The sequence below is a fragment of the Malaya genurostris genome, chromosome 2 (genome assembly GCF_030247185.1).
Source record: "Malaya genurostris strain Urasoe2022 chromosome 2, Malgen_1.1, whole genome shotgun sequence".
Lineage (NCBI taxonomy): Eukaryota > Metazoa > Arthropoda > Insecta > Diptera > Culicidae > Malaya > Malaya genurostris.
The window spans coordinates 79,601,215-79,627,671 of NC_080571.1; the positions used below are offsets into that span (position 1 = coordinate 79,601,215).

Sequence of the window (26,457 nt, forward strand, 5' to 3'; positions counted from 1 at the left end):
ACCGTCGATCTAATTGGCTTAGTAACTTATGTCCGCATTTTTCGAAAAAATCTAACGTTTAGAGCTTTAATTATTGCATCTGAGTATTATAACATTGAGAGCAGAGTTAACATATTAAACAGTTTCCTCTCTGGAGAGAAACTATTGTTGGATTGATGCAGAGTTGCCAGGTTATTTTTTCAAAAATCTGTCAAAACTCAAAAATGTATCTGGATTTGTCTTGGTCTACTATATACAAGGAAATTTTTGCCGGGCTTCATTTTCAGTGATCAAAAAAAATAAAGTCTCCCCACCTATCGTATAGAGGCCAAAACCGTAAAGATCTAGTAAGATCTGACTAAATCTAGGAAAAAATGATGAGTCTGGGAAAATTTGGAAAATCTGGCAAAAGATCTGGTTAGTTCGAGTGTCTGGCGAAACGAGGAAAATCTGGCATTTGCCAGACAAATCTGGCAACCTGGCAACGCTGGATTGATGAATAGTTTCGTGTTTTTGATAGCATTGTCGTCAATCCTATGAAGTTTACACTACTCGATCGAAAGTATTGTCGATCTTTTATTATTAACAATAATATAGTCTTGTGAAAGGGCCGAATTACAATGAAGTAATTCAAAAAAATTTCGACAATCTCATTCGACTTGCTTTTAGCTCGGTGGGCACTTGTTCTAAATATACCATGTGATGCAATGATATCGAACAGCTCTATTTGCGAATCGCCCTCTAGAAACACCCATAAATGAAACATGACATTTGAAAACGTCAATATATTTATGCGGAGCATGAGATACAGCGAAATTTGTTATGCTCGTGCATTGGTGAAGCAAAAGAGAGCAACATCGTCTTCATGTGGATCGGTTATGTCAAGATCTCGGAATTTACGGGCAACTGATTTTGAAATACGGAAATGGCATCTCTAACCGATCTCATGTGTAAACTGGAATATGTATGGCAAGATTTTTTTGAATTAAAATAAAAATATTTGTGACTTGCACAACATTATTAAAAAAATTGAAAGACTCAAAGTAAAGTTTATTAGATTTTCCTTCACCTACCAGAGTTGACTTGTACGCACGCACAGAACGCATCGTGTCGTGTCGGTGTGGTGCGAGTTTACAACCAGCCAGTAAACTCGTGGAACATGCAGTGCAATTTCTCTTCGACTTTTACTCTTGGTTCGGTAGGCGGTAGCAGTAAGCAACAGTCACGTTTTAAAGTTGGATAAGAGTTGACGTGTCTAGTTCCAGGAGTTAGGGTTGTGTTGGATTTACCGAAAACCTGTTTCAACTTTTGCTCATAACAGAAATACTCGTAACTGCTGTAGCCCATTACGACACGGATTTCGTTCGGAAATCTCTTCAGGATTGTGTTTATTACGGATTCACCATATTATAGAAGATGACCTCATCAGGAGAAGTTTATATTGTATCTGCCGCCAGAACACCAATTGGTAAATATCGTGAATTTAAGATATTTCTTTTTTCTATCGTCGAGATCAGTAGCACATAACCAATTGAATATCCCGTTACAAGTATGCACTCATTCTCTGTTATGCTTTTTTTTGTGAGTGAAAGTACGAGAGCGTCATACATTGAGGCATCTCAATATTTGAGTTACTTCTACAGTACGGCTTTTATATCATCACAGTTTGGTTTATCAATTAGTGCTCAGTACTGTTTAATTCGTTCAGTACTATAATGGTGTTTTATCAACTATTCTGAAATTTATGTTCAAAATCAATACTGCATCAAGGGATTAATTGTCTTAAAATTGTATCGCGCTATCTCTCAACGACTAGTCGACGTCGGTTGTTGAATTATTCAAATATTTGACTAACAATTTACATTCATCACAAACCCGTCCCGTTTTTTATGTCTACTCGGTCTTCTGCAGATTGAACTGATATGAACCAACATTAGACTTGAGAAGACTGTAAAAGGGACAGCTAACCCATAAGAAAAGGGTTTTCAACCTTTATCGCGATTGACATTGAATAAATAATCTACGGGAGGTTTGAAAACTCTATTGTGTATTTGAAAGCAATGTTTCCAACAGATGGGTATTCAATATAAGCTTTCAATAATATCAGATTTATCAACATTATTGAAAAAAGGCGGGTAGCTTCTGCTGCTAAATATTGTTGAAAATAATTGACCCTGTTTCGGTGCAATGCAAAATAAATTTTCCAATGGATTCTTTTTGTTGGTATGTGGAAAACGCCAATCAATGAATTTGTCCGACCGCAGAAATACATAAAACAAATGCATTAAAATATTGACACTAGCTGGATGAAAGGCTTTTTTAAAGACTTCAACATTACTCGTTCACAGTCAATAAGGCAGGGTTATCGATTGATTCAAACCAGACTGTACTGATATAATATAATATATTACTTAGTCTCGAAATTTTGTCATTTCTCAAATATTTATGTCGTTGAAAAAAGCTTTCGGTGCAAATAAAGAATTCGAATAGTTTTCATTGAAAATGAGACTTTCTCCATATCCAGGTTTTTTAAGTCAGATAAACAGTTCTTGTTCTGGGTGCGATCTGAATAGAATAGAATTAGAACGCTCCACAAGACATGAGAAAGTCATTTTGCAGCACGACAACGTCCCCGTACGCACAGCGAAATCGGCTAAAAAACTCCATTGCTGGACTCAGATTTGAACATTTGCCCCACCCGTCATATCACCCAGACTTGGTCCCTTTCCCTAGTAACTACTTGGAATAAAGTATTTTTAACCCTATTACAATCAATATGAAGTTCCATTCGCAAAATTCAACATCATCAGCTGGCACACCTGCAGTATCTACATCCTGTACGATTAGAGTAACAACATCAAAGATTATTTTAGATTTGTTTTGATTTTTAGGTGCACGCTAATCTTTTCCAACCTGTGCACTTTGAACAGAAATTTCGGTGGATTATGGGTACAATTGAAAAAAACTCCTGTTTTCAAGTCCATTATCACAGGTAAAGTTTTATTATGCATTATAAACGGCACCCAGCAAATTGATAAGATTGATTCCCTAACAATTGCGAATTAAATCGGATAATACACTTTCAAAGGAAACTGGTTTGATAAATATGCTAACGGGACACAATCTAAAATAAAAACTTGCAAACAATATCTCCCACAGTTATGGTAAAAATTTATACGGAGCAAACTGAACATTTTATCTGAATTTCCTAAATTCCAAAGAAGATGTTTCCGGATACTAACCGAAAGTGAGAATGAATGCAATAGTTCAATAGTAAATAATTCAACACGCCACATTCATAACCAACCCGTGAAAAACTTGACAGCTCTCAAACATCAATAATTCAGCTGTTTTTCAAAGAACGGCGAATCTTACATTGACAGCAAATGGAGAAAATCATCGATGAATGTTTCGACTTTGGTTTCAAATCGTGTTTAGAAATTATCGTATATTCTCAGATCAATTTATGATTAGTCGATGAATTGTTAGTTTATCTTCAAAAGGCACGCAAATGTTGCCACTTTCCTTCTATTAGGTTTTGCACGAACATGACATAACCTCACAAAAATGAACAGAATGAACTTTTTTTGACAGTCGACGTGTACTTGTTTACAGTTTAAAAGTTCATCAGAAGTTCTTCGTTCAAATGTAAAAATGGCAAGTCGCCTCACACTCAACAGATTCATACATATATCGCTCCTTGATGCTGGAAACACATACAGGGCAATCTTTTTAGTTATTTTCACTGTGGAATACGTTTTTAACAGGCACTTTTTCGTCATTTTTTCAATGTTTAGCTTGCAGTCGCAAAACAAAACAAGTACACGGCAACTGTCAAAGATGAACTTGATTCATCGGCAGTTCATTTGTGTCGTCATCGTGCAAAACCTAATATCCACTGAATAAATAAACATAAAAAGAGTTTCGCCCTTTTTCGATTTGTTTACTTTTATACTTCCTGTGTGAATTATAAAGATACGCCCTTGCGCATTTTTCATTAAATTGGCTGGTTTTCGCGACTAAGACAAATCTGCGAGTAGTTTTATTGTCTCCTTTACTATTTCCAGTAATAAAAGGTTCGGAAACCATCTAAAATAAAGAAAATAAATAGTTTCGCCCTTTCTTACTAGCAATTGAAGTATCGCCTTGTTTGTTGGCATTGAACACGGAGGGCGAAACTTGCGTAAACAAATGGAATGACAGTTTCGCCCTTTATAGTTCTTTGTATTACTAAGTTTGAGATTTTTGTAGAATACGAATTTTTAGACAAAATTGTAGGATTTTGAAGCATTTATTGGTAGGAAAAAGAGCCTCGATTTGTTTACTTTTGTAAGATTCGTCCTTCTTTGAAAAACAGCTGAATTATGAAAATAAAAATTCTCGGTTGATTTTTCATTAGGGCGTATAAGCAAGTGACAGTTTCTCTTTAATTACTCTCTCTTTCGATTATTGTGATGTGATTAAAAAAATTTTCTTTGATATCACTATTCTGTTTGCAAGTCGAAAGTTTCGGGTATCATTTCATGCAAAGAGTTGAGTGATAAACGTGAAAACCGCTTGGTAATTAATAGAGTTGCCTATACACTGAAAATAATTTACACACTTGCATCATGTGCAAAGCATTTGAACTACACATGAAATTCATGAAAATATACACTTAACTCTTAAAATGAGTGTAAAAACTATTGATAATTAGTGGGCATCAAACTTCATTCATCTGAAATGTACATCAAAACGATAAGATATATCGTTACCTCTAGAATCTATATAAATTTCATATAAATGTCAAACTTATTATGTCCGAAACAATAATTATCTGGAAGAACTTTTCGGGTGTTTCGGTAGTTGTTAAATAAAACATGTTGTTTGCTTGAAGTCCAATCGAAGAAGAGACCGGCTCTTTCTCAGACCATACTTTTATCTTTTATTTTCAGGTAGTCATTGTCGTAAACACACTAATTGAATGTTACATAATATCTAGATAAATAGTTCATAGTAAAGCGCAGTTACACTGAAAGAATTTAATATTCTGAACGCTGATACAACAGCTCTTCCCCCTTAAGGAGATATTACAAAATTCACAATCTGAATACATTTAACCATTATAATCATTGAACTAAGAATTCACAATTACAATTATATATCTGTACCATCAAATGAATTGTTTCCATTTTGATTCTTGCTTCGGTGAGTACACCTTCCTATTTGTTTCCGTTATGGCTGTCCCAATGAACTCCGAAACATCGTTAGCGTTTTGTACAGTCACAGACAGTTGCTGTGTCAAAGGTGAAAGCATCCACCCTCCGTTCAGTCGGCCCCACATATTAAGGATCAAGAGTAAACCAAGTTAACTTGTGTTGGTAATTTGTGTACTACGTATATTTTATTTGGTACATATGTCATAGATCTATGTATTCTTATATGCAGTGCACCGAGTTTATCAAAGTGGATTGCACGATTGAGTTTCAAACAATCTTTTTCACAATAATTTATTCTCAAATGAATGTTAAGCCTGACTTTTCGGATGGAATATCACTCTTGATCATTTTTTCACCAACTTTTGATGGAAAATTGTTTACATTTTATGAATGTAGATTTTAATTCCCTAATAAAAAAGTTAGCAACACTGCTTCAATGCATTTGCATTGGATTGCGCTACACAAAATAAACAAAACTAAATATTTTCTGTTACAAAAGCAGTTTTCCGTAAAAATGAATAGTTTTACGACAACATTCCATATCCCTTGCCTTTCGCGTGTTAAATTAAAGGTCACTCAAAATAATAATCATATTATAGTTACCGGAAAAGTTATGTGAATATTTTCCACCCTACTTTTCACGTAGGTTTTAATGAACTGGCATTTAAAAGCTGTTTAATGCATAATCCAGTAAAAGTTACGTGTTTCATAGGTAAAATGTAATGTACTGTTCATATTGCATTTATCTATCAGTTCATATCAAATTTAGATACCAGAAAATTACTATTCTATATATTGGATAAAGTCAAAAGGGAGATTTCAGATTTTGATATAAATCCATAAAATGAAAAATGCCATGAAATATAAAACATTTATTTCAGAAAATTGTCATATAATTCCAATGGCACAAAAAGCAACTAATAACGTCGTGGTATCTCAAATCGACAAGCCACCAGAAATCGTTTTTGCTGTCACTGCCATCCAATCGAAGCCGAAGTCGAGATCCAAGAACTCCCACAACACTACCGATGCAGGTTGAAGTCGCATTACATGGTTCCAGTGTCCATTCGGCAGGAACGGGTAAACTTCCGGACTCACGCAGGCACTCGGTCCAGTTGAACATATGGAAACTTTCATACTAGAATGGTCCGGTAAATGGAGTAAAAAATTGTAATTAAATAACTTTTCTCACAAATATTTACACTACTTACACTTCGAGGGCCACTGCTCGCCATTATCAAAATCGAGTTTTTCACACTGAAAATTCACGTAGATTGTTTGACGTTTGGTCAATTCACGTAAACCTTATGTGATGACTCTATTCATTTTAGGGGATGTTCGTATAACATTCATTTTCGTCACGTAAAATATTCAATTTGACATTTGAAACCATTCTACGTGATTTTTCAAGTGAATCGAACGTGAATTTTTATTTGAGTGGTTCCTATTTTGCGGGTTTACTTATAGAAGGTACGTAAACCTTTATATCGCAATAATTACTGCAAGAGGAAATCCATATAGGAATATATTTGTTGCTAATCAAGTGTGTTAGTGGAAGTAAGCTGAAACTTAAATAATTTTTCTCAAGCAGTTTTAAGGAAAACGGAAGAGTTTTAGACTAAGATTTTCGCTTTTCTTGAATAGCAATGCTAAGAAGAATGAGCTGATTGGTTTATTTTTCAACCATATGGAAGATTGATTGATTAAAATCAGGAAAAGAAGCGTCGGAATTTGTTTTTATGCACACATTGTTGACATTACTCATACGCTTGCAAAGAGTCTTGCTCCTTAAATTGAAGTTCTATTTACATATGAAGCGATCGTGCAAATTTTTATTAGTGTTACCGACATTCAGGGATGCCAGGTCGTTTTTTTGAAAAATCTGTGTTCGGCACACAAATCAGTCTGTGCAAAATCTCTGTCCATTCCTCATTAGAAGATTGTATAATGGGAACGTTTTCGTGATCTCGTGACGTTCGAGCGCAATGTGGAAATGTCGCGTTGCTTACACAGATATCGAGAGTTTATTTTGAAACAACATTCCAAGCAAATGATTTCAGATCTACGGCTCAAAACTGAAAATCTGATCAATTAATGAGCACTTAAGAGTTTTTGGGTGGACAAAAAAGAACACATATTATATTTCAATTTTCTTCACATTTTGCCTTCGGTCAGAGTCTGTCAGCTTGGAGCGGAATCAATCTTCAGTTCAGCAACGCCATCGCACGGCATCACCATCAACACATCATGTCAATTGTATGGGTGTGCAGTGCTGCTATTTTGGCACGCACAAATTTGACATTGTACGAGACGATGTGGACTCGCATGAGGGCGCCATATTCGCAAAAAAGAATGTTGCCAATATCTAGTTAATATCATGTCTTTGCTTCGGTTCATCAGTGCAATATCCTAAAAGTCGTTACATAAATCGTGTAAACTTTGCGTCTGCTTAGCGGTTTGAATTGAACTGCTAGGCGGAGATGGAACTACTTGAAGCACTGATGAGCCGAAAGCGAAACTTGAAAAAAAAGTTCTATTTATGTGTTGACACGTGGAAAAATAAATTAAAATGTTTTGATGTTTAGAAATGGTTTGGTTTGAGTACGAAGTATTTGTATCAGGCTTGAGGATTTTAGAGTTGAACATCACAGGGATTTTTTATATCAGTTAGCCTGAAGGGGCGGGTATGGTCTAACACTATTGAAAAATCATTTATTTTTCTTTATTTTCTTATAGTAAAACATTTCAGGAATATTCTGTGAAATTTTCAAGTCTATCGGAAAAAAATTAAGCAAGTTATGGAGCTTTATCTTTGCTTATCCCGGGTTGGCGGTTCAATGCATAGGGCACTGGTCTTACAAACCAGTTGTCGTACGTTCGAGTCCCGATCTGGAAGGGCTCGTAGTGTCAGTAGGATCGTAGCACCAGCCAGCAATGGTTTTGTACACTCCGAATCGGCTGCGAAGTCTGTTGAAACAGAAGGACAAATTCCACTACAGAAATGTAATACCAAGGTTTTGCTTTGATTATCTCATACTGTAAAGATGTTAGAGCTCGGCGCACAAGCCCAAGATTTCTGCTTCGATTGACTTAAAAACTTGACAAAATATCCTTGAAATGTTTTATTATGATAAAATACAAAAGAAAAATTTCGTGTAGGTTTTACAGCTACAAAATGGCGGTTTTTTTTCATGAAAAATCGTAGTTTTGACTTTCAACAATCATAAAAAATTTAAAAATCAAGCACAAACGTGGGCTCTAGAAAAACATCTACTCTATCTATGGAGCTTTGGTTTGTTGACTTCTGATTAGTCTGCGCTGAGAGACTTATTTCTCAATATTTATCCACGGAAAAAATACAAAATGTTGTTCAAATAAAGCTTTGTATTATGCAAAACGCTTGAGTTTAATTTGTTGAACGATAATTCTGAAATAAAAATATCGCTAAAATTATGCTTTGTACATCATTTAGACCCTACCCCCCCTTAAAACATTCTAGAAGACATCAAAACAACTTTGAATGTAGGAGCTATTTGAGAATTCTATTGAATATCCGGAGATCTCACATTGTGATGGAACATCTTTGAAGAACTAGAATAATGTTACTGAAACCCACAAATGCACAAACCCACACCCCTAATAGATTGGCAAATATTGCTATTAATCAATTGTTCTAAGCCCATATCATCGAACAACTTAGAATAGGATGGCAATGGAAACTTGTGAAAATGAGTCATTCAAAAATTGGATATTTGCAAATTCAATGCTATAACTTGTCGTGGAAATGTCCATATACCTATCCATCTATTTATCTCCCTTATCCCCTTTTATATATACGGTTTTAGTAGAACTATTCTTATGTCGTTTTCGCTTGAGAAAACTGAAACTGACCCAGGGTAGTTTCATCAAATAAACACTTTTCCCGAAACTGTGTAGGTTTTGCACTTAGCAACGGGAATGTGAGCAAACGTGATATAGAAACCAGGCTTGAAACTGACTCGATTTTCAGTTCAACAACGTTGAAACTAGGTTCGAAACTAGTTTCAAACAAACGGTTTGACAGCAGTTTGGGGTGGAAACTGGGATTGGTTTTTTATCAAATGAAAACGACATTAGACAAATATGAATTCACAAATTTTACGCGATCTGCACAAAAACGAATTGAAATATTACAGTGACTATGATAATCCGTAGAATTCTGCATAAAATTTCGGATTTGCATAGATTTCATCTACGGATCCGTAGAACTTCTCGAAATTCGGCAATCTCACGGTTATATATCTGACATTATCTACTTCTAGTTTTTGTTTCTAAACTGGGGGCTTTATTGGAGGTAACGATTACATACTTGTTACTCAAAATACTGCTCCTCACTATCTACTACTTTTGTTCATTGTTTTTCTAAGAACAGAAGTACTATCTAAATCGAAGAAATCGAAGAATCGAAGTAGTCAAATAGAGTAGCATCCGGAGAGTACGACCGAAGGAAATTCTTCCATTTCAGCCTTTTAAAGATTTTTTGGTTACTTCCACGATACTTAAATTTTAATTTGCCTTTCCTTTCCAAGCATGTTGTGTGACATTTTGTATCCATTTATATTGATCAAAACTTACCCCTAGAGACATCGATTGGAAGAAGGCGGAAGCTTTACTTTACTAAATTCTTAGTTGAATTTTGCGATAAAAATTGAACCTACTCGAAAAAAGGGGAGGTTCGTTGGTCGATGTATTGCCAATTTCGTTGAAAACGTTTATTTATTTTGACTCAAATAGTGAATATCATGATTGTTCATCGAATTGGGTGGTGAATCAGAACATATATGTGGGATATCTGACCGACGTCATTTAGTGTAATCTTTCATTGGCTTTGATCGTGTATTAAAATTACACATTACTTTCATAATCAAAAGAAACATGCTCCAGTACCACGTTCACATTTTAATGAATTTACTATCAAAACTATTTCCACAGGTAATTTTCTGGGGACCGTTGCCTCACTAAGCGCAGCCGAGCTGGGAGCAGTCGTGGTGAAGGAAGTTTTAACCCGGGCCAGCGTACCACCGGCGGATGTTGATGAAGTTATTCTTGGTCAGGCACTTACCGCGGGTCAAGGGCAGAACCCGGCCCGGCAGGCTGCGATCAAAGCTGGCGTTCCGAAGGAAGTACCGGCCTATCTGGTAAATATGCTGTGCGGATCGGGATTGAAAACGGTTTCGCTGGGATACCAGGCGATTCGTTCCGGAGACGCTAGTGTAGTCGTTGCAGGTGGACAGGAGAGTATGTCGAAAGCACCGCATGCACTGCATCTACGAAATGGTACTAAGATGGGTGACACCAAAATGATCGATACCATGCTGTTCGATGGACTGACGGATGCATTCTACGATATACATATGGGAATAACTGCGGAAAATGTAGCAACAGAAAGTGGCGTTACCAGAGAGCAGCAGGATAGTTTTGCTACTCAGAGCCAAAGACGAGTGGAAGAGGCCCAGAGTAAGGGCTACTTTAAGGAAGAGATTGTTCCGGTACAGGTTCCAGGAAGAAAAGAAACGATTACTTTCGAAAAGGACGAGTTCCCGAAACCGGGTACAACATTGGAAGGTTTGGCAAAACTGAAACCGTGTTTCATCAAAGATGGAACTGTGACACCAGGAAATGCATCGGGATTGAACGATTCGGCGGCAGCCGTTTTGTTGATGTCCGGTGCTGAAATTCAAAAACGTAATGTTAAACCATTGGCTCGCATTGTTGCCATTGCTCAGACTGGCGTATGCCCGAAAACCATGGGAACTGCACCGATCAGTGCGGTGTCGAAAGTTGTAAGTGCTTTAGTACTTTTAACCAGTAAAAAAATAAACGAATTTTTTTTCAGCTTCAAAAGGCGGGGTGGAAACTGGATGATGTAGACCTTTTCGAGTTAAACGAAGCTTTCGCCGCTCAGTCAGTGGCCGTTATCAATGGTCTTGGCGTCGATCCGGCAAAAGTGAACGTCAATGGCGGTGCCATTGCGTTAGGCCATCCAGTTGGTGCCTCTGGTAAGTAATAATATAATAAAGAAAGATTTGCATTAAAAGCGTTACATTTTTTCAGGATGTCGTGTCTTGGTTACGCTGCTGTATGCCCTGAAGCGAACCAACGGTAAGAAAGGTGTAGCTTCTCTCTGCATCGGCGGTGGAATGGGAATAGCTATGGCCGTAGAAATGGCATGAGCAATCGAGAATTGTTACGACTTATCTAGTTTTCTTTTCTGTTGGCCAGTACTTACAACGGTTACCAAAAATCGGTAGCAACTATTATGTTTTACAAAATGTTTTCTTTTCAATAGTATTACATTAGTTTCAAACATAGTATTACTGCTGGGAAATTTGTGACAATAAAGAGTTTATATCAAAATCACGTAGTCTTAGCATATCGGCACAGAATCAGTCATACATATTTGTATAATCAGAAGAAGTTTGCGTCACAAAAGATTCCAACTGATGAAGTCCCCCTGAAAAGATTGTCAAATCCACGTGGGGATGTGTTGGAGTGGTTTCTGATCGGAAAATCGAAGAAAGACTTGGTCTTATTCGCAGTATGCTAGAATAGGTAGTTGTCCTGCCGAAACAGTTTTCTTCAACTTTTCTGAATCAACGAAATTTCGTGCAGTATGTTGATGTAAGGATCTGTCGATATTATACCGTCAATTCATAATCCACTCCACGAAAAACACCCTCAGACCATTACATTTTCTTCTTCACGCTTAACCGTGTCTTGGATGGGGTTCCCAGTCAACACCACATACAAAAACCCGCCGCTTATAGTTAACTACTCCGCATTCTGATTCATGTATCCAGAGTATTACTTTCCAGAACTCTAATGACTTATCAGCCACCTACTGAACAACCGTATGCTGTTTGATTAGTTGATAATCGAGTACTACCGGGAAACTTAGATATTCAATTCGGTACCTGGTCTTACAAGCTAGTTGTCGAATGTTCGAGCCTCGACCTGAAAGGATTTTTAGTGTCAGTCTGTGCTACGTGACAGCAACGGACGGACGGACCGGAAACTGATATCTGAAGTTTTACATTCGGATTCTTTTTGATTTCGCACATGATTTAGTGCATCATAAATCGCCAGTTTTCGGATACCAAAAGAAATTGCTTCCAAGATCACTGCATTCACGTGTGCAAAAGTACTTGGTTGCAGCCAGAGCTGTCAACGATTTTTTTTCAAAAATCTGTATTTGGCGGAAAAATCAATCTACAATATCTAACTCGAAAAATCTTTTCAGTGAGGGCTGGTTTTGCGAGCAAAAACAAATAGTCGTTCTACCTGGTTTACCTTTAGGACAGGACTAGACAACTGTCAATTCACTTCGCGAGCCAGTTTAGGATCAACTTTGTATAGAATTTTCGTTACGGCCTAAATGCAAATGACAGATTCTATTTGTTGACTTTCTTTTTCGGTTACTACGGTACTCTTATACCGTTTTCGTTTATTGATCAGAGCAGCCCGAAAGCTGACCCAGAGTCGCCCAAACAACGTTTGATATGTTTGTTTTAGCAACCTGCGGTCGCTCTAGATCGGACTCCAATTGCGTAGTTTCGCTCTGAAAATTTTCTCGGGTCGTATCACGCATCCATGCAAGTTTGTTTATTTTTTCTTTTTTTCATGGGTTGTTGTTTAGGGCGCGTACCACGTGTTCGTTTTACTCGGAGTCAGAGTCGCCCGCGTCTAGGTTCAAAAAAGAAAACGGTATCAGCAATCCTTCTCTAAAACTATTTGTAAAGAACAATAACCTAAACTATCATCTTTTAATTTCCACTGAATAAATTATAGAAAAATACAGGATAATCTCGTAATAATTAAAAGAGAAAGCAAGCTAAGTAAATCGATCAATGGCACATAGGTCGCAATGAAAATTCTATACAGAACTCTTGATTGGTTGAAAATGACATAAGTAAGTAAAGGGTGATTTTTAAGAGGTATAGGATTTGACTTTAAAAAATTTAGAAAATTGTTGAAATTCTTATTGGAATCGATAGAACGATCAATATAATTTAATGTTTGAAGATGATTTTATGCAAATGTTGGCCACGGCTCCGCTTTAGATGGCCCATGTGCAAGGTCCAATTTTGGCACACTCTCTCCAACATATCGACCTATTTTACGGTATTTCACGAATAAATGCTTCAATATTGGCTTCCAGTGCGTCAATCGTTCGTCAATGGTTTATCCTTGTAGACATGCGCCTTAAACAATGAGCCAATTGACGGGTCCAAAACGTGAGATAAACTGTTCATCGAAGGTGGCTCTCAATTTCGTCATTGTTTAGCGTGCCGTGTGGGATGCGGCATCGCCTTGTGGAAACCACATGTCAGGCATGTCCAATTCATCCATTTTGGGCAAAGAATCGTCAATCATACGGTAGTGCCCGCCATTCATAGTAACGTTCCGCCCATCGTCGCCTTTGAAGAAGTACGGCCCGAAGGTGCCACAGGCCCATAATCCACACCAAACAGTAACTTTTTTGAGATGCATTGGAAACTCTTGCTGGTCTTCACGTCAGATGCGGCAGTTTTGCTTGTTGACGTATCCATTCAACCAAAAATGAGCTTCGTCGCTGGACACAATTTCGATAAAAAAGTGGATAACTTAGCATGAAGCTTGAAAGTAAAATTCAATAATTTGCAAGCATAGTTCGTTCGTAACTCGATTGATGATTAAATTATAGACCAAACTGAACAGTGTTGCCAAAAAGATACCAACAAAAAATCACCCTTTACAAGATGTTTAAATATATGTTATGGCAGGATGGCATCATTGGCTTGTCTTTCTGTCAAAAGCTTGAAAGTAAAATTCAATAATTTGCAAGCATAGTTCGTTCGTAACTCGATTGATAATTAAATTATAGACCAAACTGAACAGTGTTGCCAAAAAGATACCAACAAAAAATCACCCTTTTCAAGATGTTTAAATATATGTTATGGCAGGATGGCATCATTGGCTTGTCTTTCTGTCAAAAAATCTCTATTGCGTGATACATAACTAAAAGGTATTTTGTTCCAAACAAAAGGTTGTTTGTTCCAAACCAAACATTAAAGTTGATCCAAATGTAGTTATTATTTGATTTCGCACAACAATATTGTTTCAAGACTAAAATTTGAATTGTTTGAATTCTCATTAAAAATTAATTATATTCAACCAAATTCAAAGTTGTCACAACAGAAATTAAAGTTGTTAGACGTTAGTCATTATTTATCAAATCAGCATAAAATATCAGTTCGAATCTACGTAAACAATTCAGTTTGAATGTACGTAAACCCAGGCTTTTTTTCATAAATACGTTTATTTCTTAGGCAGTTTACATAAGTTTTTCTTCGCCGTAGCATCACTTTTACATAAAATTCTTATCCTAATTTAATTATAACATAGTCACAACGATTTGAATTTATTAAAACATATTCCTCTTATTACTTAAATATCATCTTAAGTAACTCGTCATTAATTATTAAATCTACTCGGAAATATTGTTTGAACTAAACGATTAACTTCTATAAATTATAAAATAAGCTGTTATTTTCAGACATTTTGTTGATAATTTCATAAACTGTTTCGAGTTTGTTTGTATCATTACAAAATTTCTATTCTAATTTAGCTATTGGTTGAACTCATGAACGCAGCTGGGATCAGAACTAAGTCTTAAAAGGGGCCTTTATTAAATTGAAACTCCAATTTTCTTTATGAAATGATAAATAAGTTTCATGTATGGAAGGTCACGACAAGCAAGAATGTCTCGAACTGGGACATTGGATAGTCTACCTTGGGTACGCAAAGAATTTATTAGTTGAGATCTGACATCACGATACTCCACGCATGTCCAAACGACATGATCAATATCCCGATAACCTTCTCCGCAAGCACAATGATTAGTCTCGGAGAGCCCAATTCGAAGGAGATGTGCGTCTAACGTGTAGTGATTGGATATGAGTCTGGACATCACACGAATGAAATCCCTACTCACATCCAGTCTCCTGAACCATGCCTTTGTCGATATTTTAGGTATAATTGAGTGCATCCACCGACCCAGATCATCTTTATCCCAAGAAGCTTGCCAGCTGGCAAGTGTTCTTTGGCGAGACACGCTATAGAATTCGTTGAAAGCAATCGGTCTCTCATAAATTTCACCCTCAATAGCACCACGTTTGGCTAAAATATCGGCTCTTTCATTGCCAGGAATGGAGCAATGAGCCGGGACCCAGACTATAGTGATTAGATAATTATTGTTCAATATGTCGTTCAGGCACTGTTTTATTTTGCCCAGGAAAAACGGTTCAGTCTTACCAGTCATGTTTGAGCGAATGGCTTCAATTGCACTCAGACTATCTGTGAAGAGGAAATAATGGTTTGGAGATATTGTGACGATTACACTCAAACTATAATGAACTGCTGCTAACTCTGCTATATAAACAGATGCAGGTTCTTGAAGCCTAAATGAGGCCGAAACATTATTGTTGAACATACCAAACCCTGTCGCTTCTTCAATGCGCGATCCGTCCGTGTAGAACATTTTCTCAAAGTCAATATGCCTGAACTTACTTGAAAATATTTTTGGGATTTCCGTCGAGCGTAGATGGTCCGGGATTCCACGCACTTCGCGGTGCATGGATGTATCGAAAAATAAAGTTGAGTCAGGGGCACTTAGGATGCTGACACGGCAAGGAATATATCTTGATGGGTTGATTTCCTGTGACATGTGATTAAAATATACTGTCATGAATTTTGTTTGAGATCGAAGCTCGACTAGTCGTTCGAAATTATTAATTACCATGGGATTCAGCACCTCACATCTTATAAGCAGGCGTGATGAAAGCTCCCAAAATCGATCTTTTAATGGAAGAACTCCCGCCAGAACTTCAAGACTCATTTTATGTGTCGAATGCATGCAGCCTAAAACAATTCGCATACAACGATATTGAATTCGCTCTAATTCGATAATATGAGAGTTTGAAGCGCAACGCAAGCAAACGCATTCATATTCCATCACTGAAAGTATCGTTGTCTGATACAATTTTATTAGATCTTCCGGATGAGTACCCCCACCTGTTATTGTTCGAAGAAAATTTACTCTTTGTTGGCATTTCGTTATCAGATACCTAATGTGTCCTCCCCACGTGCATTTGGAATCGAACCACACCCCGAGGTATTTAAAAGTTAAAATCTGTTGGATCATTCTTCCCATCATATGGAGCTGAAGCTGCGCGGGATCATGCTTTCTTGAAAAGACGACTAACTCTGTTTTCTCCGCAGAGTATTCGATACCAAGATGAACAGCCCAAACGGACAAGTTATCTAAGGTATCTTGCAGTGGTTTATGTAGATCAATAGCTTTGGGTCAAGTAACTGAAACCACGCCATCATCTGCCAATTGTCTTAGTGTGCATGAGGTTACTAGACAGCTGTCAATGTCATTCACGTAAAAATTATAGAGAAGCGGACTGAGGCATAAGCCTTGCGGGAGACCCATGTAGCTAATTCTGAATGTTGCCAAATCGCCATGTGAAAAATGCATGCGTTTCTCTGACAAAAGGTTGTGCAAATAATTATTTATAACCGCTGGGAGTCCATGTTGGTGGAGCTTGTCTGAAAGAACATCAATGGAAACTGAATCAAATGCTCCTTTAATGTCTAAAAATACAGATGCTATTTGTTGCTTTTGAGCGAAGGCAATTTGGATGTCAGACGAAAGTAATGCAAGGCAATCATTCGTCCCTTTATTTCTACGGAAGCCAAACTGAGTATCTGACAACAAACCGTTCGTCTCGACCCAAGTGTCAAAACGTCGAAGAATTATTTTTTCGAACATTTTTCTGATGCAGGACAACATCGCAATGGGTCTCTATGAGTTGGGATTGGAAGCTGGTTTCCCCGGCGTTTGAATGGCGATAACTTTCACTTGTCTCCAGTCAGGTAGAACAATATTTTGCTCAAGAAACTTGTTGAACAATTCCAACAAACGTCTTTTTGCGAGGTCGGGCAGATTCTTCACCAAGTTGAATTTAATTCTGTCCAACCCAGGAGCGTTATTGTTACAAGACAAGAGTGCTATAGAAAATTCTATCATTGAAAATGGGTTATTAATAAAACCATTATTTTGAGGAGATTCCCGTATAATGCTCTGCGTAGGAACAGAATCTGGGCAAACTTTCCTAGCAAAGTCAAATATCCATCGGTTCGAGTATTCATCACTATCATTGCCCACGTAACGATTCCTCATTCGTCTGGCCGTGTTCCAAAGAGTGCTCATTGAGGTTTCTCTTGACAAACCTTCTACAAAATGTCTCCAATAGCTACATTTTTTGGCTCGAAGTATGCTCTTGTACTTGGTTACTAAAACCATAAGTTTTTCAAAATTCTGAGGAGTTCCTCCTCCCCGTTTCAGAAACGTCTTGCAAGCATTTTGTTTTGCGAGTTTAGCCTCTGAGCACTCTTTGTCCCACCAGGGGTTGGGAGGCCTTCTGTTAGTCGTTGGCCCAGGAAAGCGTTTAGTTTGGGATTGTTCTGCGGCCTCCAGAATCGAACAAACGAGGAAGTCATATTCTTCAAGTGGAGGGAGCTCTTCCATTGAATTCAAAATACCAGAGATACTACTTTGGTATTTAATCCAGTCGATATTTTTGTCAAATCATATGGAATACTAGCTGAAGTAGCAATGCAATTGCTACTGCTAATTGAGATGATGATTGGTAAATGATCGCTACCGTGTAAATCAGGCAATATTTTCCAGGTGCAATCTAGTCGAATTGAGGAGGTTTCGGGATCCGTGTCATGCTACCCATATTTAAAACTGTCATGTTAAAATTGTCACAAATGTTTTGTATTAACGATGATCTGCTATCATTGTAAACGGAACCCCACATAATACCGTGCGAATTTAAGTCCCCCAGAATCAATCGTGGAGCAGGAAGGGCTTCAACCATTTCATTAAGCTGTCGCTGTCCAACTTGTGCTTTTGGAGGAATATAAACCGAAGCTATACAAATATCTTTTCTTTTAATGTTTATTTGGCAAGCAACAACTTCTATACTAGAAGTTGAAGGGATGTTTAATCTATAAAAGGAATAGCATTTTTTAATTCCCAAAAGCACTCCACCATACGGAGAGTCTCTATCGAGACGTATAATGTTACAATCATTAAAATTTAAAGATATGTTTGAAGTAAGCGTGTTCCGTGTAAGGAAAAAAACGAATTTCATGAATTCCAGTGACATAAAATATTTTCTAAAAAAGTCTAATCGTTTGTATCTTGACCTCAATCGTCGTGCTCGCTAGCTACTACTGAAGTAACAGCTGTGAAATAATGACATGTTTTAGACTCTTTATTGTGCAAGTTTTATTTTATTCAAGTGAAGCTATGGAAGTTTGTTTGAATATTAGTAATGGTTCGCGTGTTCTTTGAAAAGCTACACGAAAAATAAAAGTTATACCTACACAAAAATTTTAAGATATTTTAAAACAAATCTTTTAAACGTTAATCGATTGTCAGGGATATTTATAGATTAATTGTTCGATTTTTCGAATTATTCGATTTGTTTAAAAATAGAATATTAGTTTCAAACTAATTGATTGAATTTCAGTAGATAATCAAGGTAATCGTTTACTCGATTAATTGGTTAACATTCTAACATCCCTATTTTACACACCTACCACATCGTATTGTGCGAAGGTGGAGATGGGTGTACTACTCAAATAGAACACAATGTAATTTATCTTCAAGTCCTGATTCAACCACTGCCGGCTGCAGTCGCGTTTTAAAGTTCGATAACAGTTGATGTACCCTGCACCTGAAGCTTGAAATACTTTTTCCTGTTGCAGCACTCGACGAAACTCGAATATACTTTAAGCTTTCTTAAATGGCGTCGCCAGGAGAAGTTTACATCGTGTCTGCCGCCAGAACACCGATTGGTAAATATCGAAAATTTTCGATTTTTTCATCAACCAATTAAACAGTAGAACAATTCAAGTTTTGTTCTTTCCATTAGTATATGTTATTGATGACTCGATTTACTATATGACACTATAGTCGCTGCTAATGAAACAATATTACTGCAACACTGAATGTCAAAAAAGTTAAACTTGTGATTTAGTGAAGTCAAAATTCGTTTTCGGTGAAATTTTCAACGAGTAAGAACGTCGTTTTCGCGCTCAGTGGAATGTCGAGTATTTTACGTGAAAAAATTTCATCCGTTAGTTTTCGGCTCGGTGTATCGATACAGGAAGGCTATCATTGGTAGTAAAATGCTTTGGATTATGAATGAGAATTAATTGGCAATGTAGCCTAGCTCATGTGCCATTGAACGGCAGTATCGCAAGAAAGGTGACTCTAACCAGCAGGAAGATGAAGAAGAAGCTTAAATTTGATTCGAATGCATTGATTTGTAGTGATTGAAGACCTCACTCTTAATAATAGATAACAGTGAGGAACAGAATACCTGATTAGTAGATAAGATAGATAAGATATCGAATTTCGTCAATTTTGAGCTAGTTGGATCAAGTTTATCTACTTATCTACTTTCTGAAATTGCATTAAGTTTAGTGGGTTAAGTAAAATATGAAAGTACCTAAATTCTTATCTGTCCTATATGCAAAGTAGTCGCATATAGGTCCCATTTGGTGCAAATTTAGTAAATTTAATGTATTGCAATTTTAGTGCTGTATTATTAATATTTTGTGCAATCATATAAAACTTTTTTAGTTGTAGGAATCGAAAAAAATTGGAAATGAAAGTTTAATATACCTGACCTTATGGAAGACAACACTATTCATAAACCTGCTCTAATCTATCTAGTGATCATTAACCTCTTTCAAATATTCACTTATATTAGGCTTTCTGACAGCTCACTTACAACCACAAACGCATGCATTAAAGACGATTCAGGAAAGCCATGCGTTAAACACGATTCAGCCGATCATTCTACTTCGGTCGACGTCAAGATTAATTTATTAATTTTTTAGCCGAACATTGCACACGCATCCGACGTTAATATGGTCATAAATTATGCATCTGGAACTTGAACACTACTGAATATGCACTAAGGTTATAGTAAATCGAATGTAAATTGATTCTGGTTACATATATCACAAAAATTAATATTTACTTACTAGTGTCTACTAAGAAACAGACTTGCGACCGACAATACATAGACACCTGCAACCAGTGTTGGTGATTGCCGAAAATTTGACAGAAGCTGCTCGATATTTATCAATATTGTATACAACATTTTCAATCCGGTAGAAGATGCTACAAGAACTCGAGCCTCTCAATGCATGAACCACGAGAGAATTTTTCTACATTTCTTCGCTCCACTTCATACTCTGAGTATTTCACGGCCCTTAAAAAAATGACAGTCTGATAATGATTGGTACTGTGTGGAATTTACCAAAAGAAAATCGCAAATTGACAATTATCGCAGAAAATCGAATCGGTGATTCGACTTGATGATACTCATACTAGGTTGCAATATTTCAAAACCCTTGTGTGGAGCATTCACATACATTTTCACAGACAGAACTTATACAAAGGTTATATGCACATAGTTAGAATAAGAATTATTCTATCGCAATTATCCACTGCCCATACAGAATCGGATCGCGAAACGAGAATAAGCGACCGTTTGTTGCTTCAGAGAGAATCGCCACAGCAGTGAGCTAACCTTTGATTCTCAAACAGGTAATCGAGAGAAATTCGCTCTCTATGTTGGCATGGTTCATCTTCTATGTTAGATGAACCATGCCGGTTTTTTGTTGCTGTGATGATATCCGTCTCTCTTTGATGGCACTGATTGATTCGTGTGAAGAGTTGCCAGTGAGCGTTCTTTGATACGATAAAAGCCATCCTTGCCTGCAACTACCTCGGTATTTGTATGCCCTAATACTCCACAAAAATCATTATAGATGTCGCCATTGCGCATAATAGTCTTTTCATAAAAGACACTCGGTCAACCAGCCTCGCTCTCCCCTATTGTGGAGATTGAAAGCCCTTTTTTTAGTAGACACTAGTGAGTAAATAAGTAAATATCCTTGAATAAAAACAAGATAGTTTGTTCTGGCATTAACTAACATAACCTACAAATCGAAACAGTTTTCAGCCTTTGAATGGCGGTTTGATATTTTAACACACCTTTTACCATGTGATTTTGGAATCGATGGTCGAATCTGGATAAAATTCAATACGAATATGTGGGACCATGGGCCTATTAATTTAAATATAAGCTTATGAAAAACGATCAAGCCATCTCTGAGAAATTTATATGTTCCTATTAGAAGTTTTTGATTTTTTTTCGGTACTTCCCGAACCAAGAACTGGGAATCGATATAACTGATGTCGAACCAGACCAATACATCTACAGAATTACATGATTAGTTCAAAGGATTTTATTTGTTTTTTTTTGTCGGCATCGATGTTTGGAACACGTTCTTGAAATTGAAATTTTTCTATTCATCAACCTTTAATTCCGAAACCGGAAATTGTAGCGTTTTAGGTCACAATTTGTGCCTATTTGGTCAGCCATTTTTTAAATAATTGAGTGCATATTTTTCCATTATTATTGCCACTCTCCCTACATCCACTGTGGTCCAACCCTTCTAGATCCATGTATACATTCGAGGTTAATGTCATGACCATACGGGCGGAGTTTGAAGATCAGGTTCAGGTTAACCTACCACAGTTGGCATTAAAAATTGTTGCTACTATGTGTAGTCAATATTCGTTTATCTTTTCAAATGCAAATGAGAAGTGCAGCGAAGCAGTTCTTTCGTTTGTTCAGTACATGGCGGTACTAGCCGTACAGTGTGGCACGTGTTAAACACACAAAAGGACTGTTATTCATATGCGTCGGTCAGTAATATTATATTACGAGTGGGTTTGAAGCGAGAAATCTGTTCGTTAGGTGCGGATCTAAGTTTATTATTCTAGTCTCGGTTGCTGGAATAATTCGATGTAGCTTGGAATCGTTATGTAAGCGATGTGAAACAGATGGGGAATATGGCATTCATTTGTTACTGTTCATCTTCATGCTATTAAACGTAGGAATATTACAATTTTTTCTCGAATCTCGGCACAAATTGAAACGACAATCGAACAGTTGATTGCTCGGCAATGATGTTAGAAAACTTTAGAACTACCGAGATTCTAGGAACCTCTCATCTAACAAATAATTTGCATCTGATCAGACTTTCGATTAAATGATGTGAATGATACGTACTGGCGACTCATTGCATCAAAGTTTGGTTTAAGACGACTCATTCCATGTTGTCGAGATATTGTTTGATTTTGCGAACGAACGACTGAAATTATAAAAAATTATTGTTCATTCAATTTGAAATAGAACATTCAATATTTACTGGTTTATTGGTAGAAGTTTTGTGCATCGCCATTCAATCAATATGTTACAATTCGTGAACACATCCGACGACAGCTTCCTTGCAGTAGTAGGATACTCAATTTGCAGCCTAAATTTAAAGAAAAACTTATTTTCGGTGGAGTGGAGCTAAGAATTTCGCTAGTTGTTTCACTTTACAAACTACACTTATAACCGACGCTGAACACAAAATGGATACTATGCTGATTTACCGAACTTTGGTTTTCTAAAAGCTCTCCGAGTTCTCAGCTAATTTATAGTTTTGATTTATGAAAAAGTCGATTGATGGTGAATAAGATAATTTCAATATACGTATATCAAACAAATTAATTGAAAAACACAATGTTTGCTTTGCCGTGTATTCTCGGTCCATTTTCTATCGCCATCAAAATTAAATTTCATGCAAATCTTGAATAGTTATATACAGTATGCGATACTCTCACTCACAGTATGGATACTCTCACTAATATTACCTTACCGCTCAAATCACTCAACCTAGTTCTACATAACTTTGCTACAGGTGTCAGTTATTGTTTACAAACAGATTGGTATATTTGAATTTGTTAGGGAATTTTTTTTAAAAAATGTGCGACAAGGACGACATTCTTAGAAATCAGTTTCAGATATCACGGCTCTTGTAATATGTTCAAGAGCTACTGTACTTCGTGTCTAGGCATTAGTTACACTCCCAACAGTACCAGGAAAACCTGGAAGTGGTCGGAAGCAATCTGTGAGAACACCAGGGTTGATACAATCCATTAAGATGAAAGTAACTCGTAATACCGTTCGGAGCATGAGAAAAATAGCAAAGCAGACTAATGTATCAGAAGCAACTGTAAGAAGAGTTGTGAAATATGACTTAAAAGGAAAATCTAGAGCTCGAGTTGACAGACATTTGATTACTAACAGAATTAAAGCAACTAGAGTGGATCGAAGCAAGAAACTGCTTAGTAATCTAAAGAAGAGATTCACCGTCATCCTCTTTACGGATGAGAAGGCTGTTTACTGTCGACAGCGTGTGCAACAGTCGTACCAACCGGCATAAAATTTCGAAAAAACATCTAATGTATCTGATAACATCAAATTTACGTTTCGAACCAAGCATCCAGCAGCATCACCCGATGGTGTTTGGATTGGTTGCTTCCGATGGCAAAAAAATGGACCCCGTTTTCATTCAAGAGGGCCTGAAAGTGAGCACAGATGTGTACTTAGGAATTTTTAAGGTTCATGTTTTGCCTTGGATTACATCTACCTACGACATGGATCCAAATATTGTGTTCGCCTGCCCACACGTCGTAGACAATACAAATGTGGTTTATGGACAACATGCCTTAATTCTGGTCCAAAGAGATGTGGCCACCTAGCTCGCCTGACTTAAATCCTCTGGATTTCAGAGTATGAGCAAATATTGAAGCACTTGTGTGTAAACATCCTCACTCGAATTTGATCTCTCTGCGGACCTCCATGACAAAGCATTGGAGAGAAATGTCATCAGATTATATTGTCAAGGTCTTCAGGCGTCGTCTAGAAATGGTTATAAATGCAAATGGTGGACATATTGAGTGAAGAGGATGCTTAATCTTCTACGAACATTTTATGTTAAATCGGGTTATGTATAAAGTTGATAATAAAGATACTAGTCCCAATGATATTAAAAGCGTTTGAGTTTCATTATTTTCTGACACATACTATACCTTTCGGTTCAAGAAAAGAACCCCATATCATTCGTTTAATCTGATTAATTGTGAAAATGATTGTTTTCAATGAATTGCAAAGCATCGGATAATATACCCGTTTTGTAACGATTGTGAGTATGTCCATGTCAGATTCTCCCATCATTTTATTAATTATCAACTCCCAATTTTATTAAAAATCTGTAGACTCCGACGTGGAAACTTGATTTTTTTTGGCTTAAATTTTCTAGGCAACTTTTTGGGTACCGTCTCCTCGTTAAGTGCCGCTGAGCTGGGATCAGTCGTCGTGAAGGAAGTTTTGACCCGAGCGAACGTTCCTCCGGCTGATGTTGATGAAGTTATACTTGGCCAGGCACTCACTGCGGGGCAAGGTCAAAATCCGGCTCGTCAAGCTGTACTGAAGGCAGGCCTCCCTAAAGAAGTACCGGCCTTTCTGGTCAATATGTTGTGCGGATCGGGATTGAAAACAGTGCACCTGGGTTATCAGTCAATACGCTGTGGAGACGCTCGTGTTGTCGTTGCAGGTGGACAGGAGAGTATGTCAAGGGCTCCACATGCGATGTATCTGCGAACCGGTACTAAAACGGGAGAAACCAAAATGATCGACACCATGCTGGTTGACGGACTAACGGATGCTTTTCACGACATACACATGGGAGTAACGGCGGAGAAAGTGGCTGCAGAAAATGGTATCACCCGAGAGCAGCAGGATAGTCTTGCTGTGCAGAGCCAAAAGCAAGCTGAAGAGGCCCAGAAGAAGGGCTACTTTAAGGAAGAGATAGTTTCTGTAAAGGTCCCTGGAATTAAAGAAACAGTTGTATTTGAAAAGGACGAGTTTCCTAAACCGGGTACGACAATGGAAGATCTCGCCAAGTTAAAATCGTGTTTCATCAAAGACGGAACTGTGACGCCAGGAAATGCTGCAGGGTTGAATGATTCGGCCGCGGCCGTTTTGTTGATGTCCGGCGAAGAGCTTCTAAAACGTGGCGCCATGCCACTGGCACGAATTGTCGCTACTGCTCAAACAGGTATTTGTCCACAAATCATGGGAGTTGGACCGATCAGTGCTGTGTTGAAAGTTGTATGTTCAAAATAACATGCTGTTATCGACTAATGGAAATTACCATGCATGTTTTCAGGTGCAAAAAGCGGGATGGAAGGTGGATGATGTTGATCTTTTCGAACTGAATGAAGCATATGCAGCTCATTCGATAGCTGTCATCGATGGTTTGGGCGTAGACCCGGCAAAAGTGAACATCAATGGCGGTGCCATTGCGTTGGGTCACCCAGTTGGTGCCTCTGGTAAGACAAGCTATTTAAGTGAATCGCACCGATGCTGATTGATACTGTTAATATGTTTCAGGATGTCGTGTCTTGGTTACACTGCTGTATGCTCTTAAGCGAACTAACGGCAAAAAAGGTGTAGCTTCTCTCTGCATCGGCGGCGGAATGGGAATAGCTATGGCCATTGAAATGGCATAATCAATCATTCATTTGCATATCGAATTCCGTTGAGGATATCTTGCATTCCTTTACTGTATACTTATTTCATTGAATTGCGTGTAATAAAATGAAATTCTAACTTTCAAATGAATTTAATTTTGTCGCAGTGAAGGTAAAAGCATGCAACACAATATTCGGCTATTTGCCTGAAGAAAATTCTTGTATTTCATAACTGTGCTGATCTCCGATTATGAAGCATTTCGTAGCGATCTGTCTTTGTTCAAAGACATCATATTAACAATATATCCAGCTCTCATATTTCCCGAACAAATCGTTGGTAATATCCTCTTTTGCGAGCATGGCGCCCTCGGACGAATCCGCATCGAATCTTGTACATACAAGTAGTTGGGGGAAATATCAAATTCGTGCGCATTAAAATAGCACCCCTGTGCACCCATATAATTGACATGATATGTTCAATTTGATGCCGTGCGATGGCGTTACTGAAGATTGATTTCGCTCCAAGCTGAGATGAAGATGAAAGATCGAATTGGACGGGAAGAAGTAAGCCGCGTCTTACCAAAAGTCTTCAATATTTGCCTAAAATGATTCATTTTTTTTTTCAAATTACTTAGAATTTAATACACCTTTCGAGATAATTTTCAAGGTAGTGATAGCTGTTTTAAAAATCTTCTTAAAAATCTTCTCGATGTTACATTGAAACTCTTGGATAGA

General features: G+C 37.4%; 2 protein-coding genes across 2 annotated transcripts; both read left to right on the plus strand.

Annotated features, from left to right (window-relative positions):
• Positions 1 to 1,081: 1,081 nt before the first annotated feature.
• On the plus strand, positions 1,082 to 11,571 carry LOC131431229 (acetyl-CoA acetyltransferase-like). The gene is made up of 4 exons (XM_058596821.1): positions 1,082 to 1,447; positions 10,149 to 10,999; positions 11,053 to 11,215; positions 11,271 to 11,571. Exons 1-4 carry the CDS (start codon positions 1,396 to 1,398, stop codon positions 11,387 to 11,389), a joined length of 1,185 nt encoding a protein of 394 aa, XP_058452804.1. The 5' UTR covers positions 1,082 to 1,395; the 3' UTR covers positions 11,390 to 11,571.
• Positions 11,572 to 18,947: 7,376 nt separating this feature from the next.
• On the plus strand, positions 18,948 to 25,869 carry LOC131429460 (acetyl-CoA acetyltransferase-like). The gene is made up of 4 exons (XM_058593595.1): positions 18,948 to 19,130; positions 24,510 to 25,360; positions 25,419 to 25,581; positions 25,643 to 25,869. The coding sequence occupies exons 1-4, from the start codon at positions 19,079 to 19,081 to the stop codon at positions 25,759 to 25,761; spliced, it is 1,185 nt and encodes a 394-aa protein (XP_058449578.1). The 5' UTR covers positions 18,948 to 19,078; the 3' UTR covers positions 25,762 to 25,869.
• The last annotated feature ends 588 nt before the right edge of the window (positions 25,870 to 26,457 follow it).

Bases quoted from the DNA above. Each gene is read 5' to 3' on its own strand.
- LOC131431229 (XM_058596821.1), top strand. From the start codon at position 1,396: ATGACCTCATCAGGAGAAGTTTATATTGTATCTGCCGCCAGAACACCA. The intron at 1,448-10,148 runs GTAAATATCGTG...CTATTTCCACAG, and splicing joins TGCCGCCAGAACACCAATTG to GTAATTTTCTGGGGACCGTT. The intron at 11,216-11,270 runs GTAAGTAATAAT...ACATTTTTTCAG, and splicing joins CCATCCAGTTGGTGCCTCTG to GATGTCGTGTCTTGGTTACG.
- LOC131429460 (XM_058593595.1), top strand. From the start codon at position 19,079: ATGGCGTCGCCAGGAGAAGTTTACATCGTGTCTGCCGCCAGAACACCG. The intron at 25,361-25,418 runs GTATGTTCAAAA...GCATGTTTTCAG, and splicing joins TCAGTGCTGTGTTGAAAGTT to GTGCAAAAAGCGGGATGGAA. The intron at 25,582-25,642 runs GTAAGACAAGCT...AATATGTTTCAG, and splicing joins TCACCCAGTTGGTGCCTCTG to GATGTCGTGTCTTGGTTACA.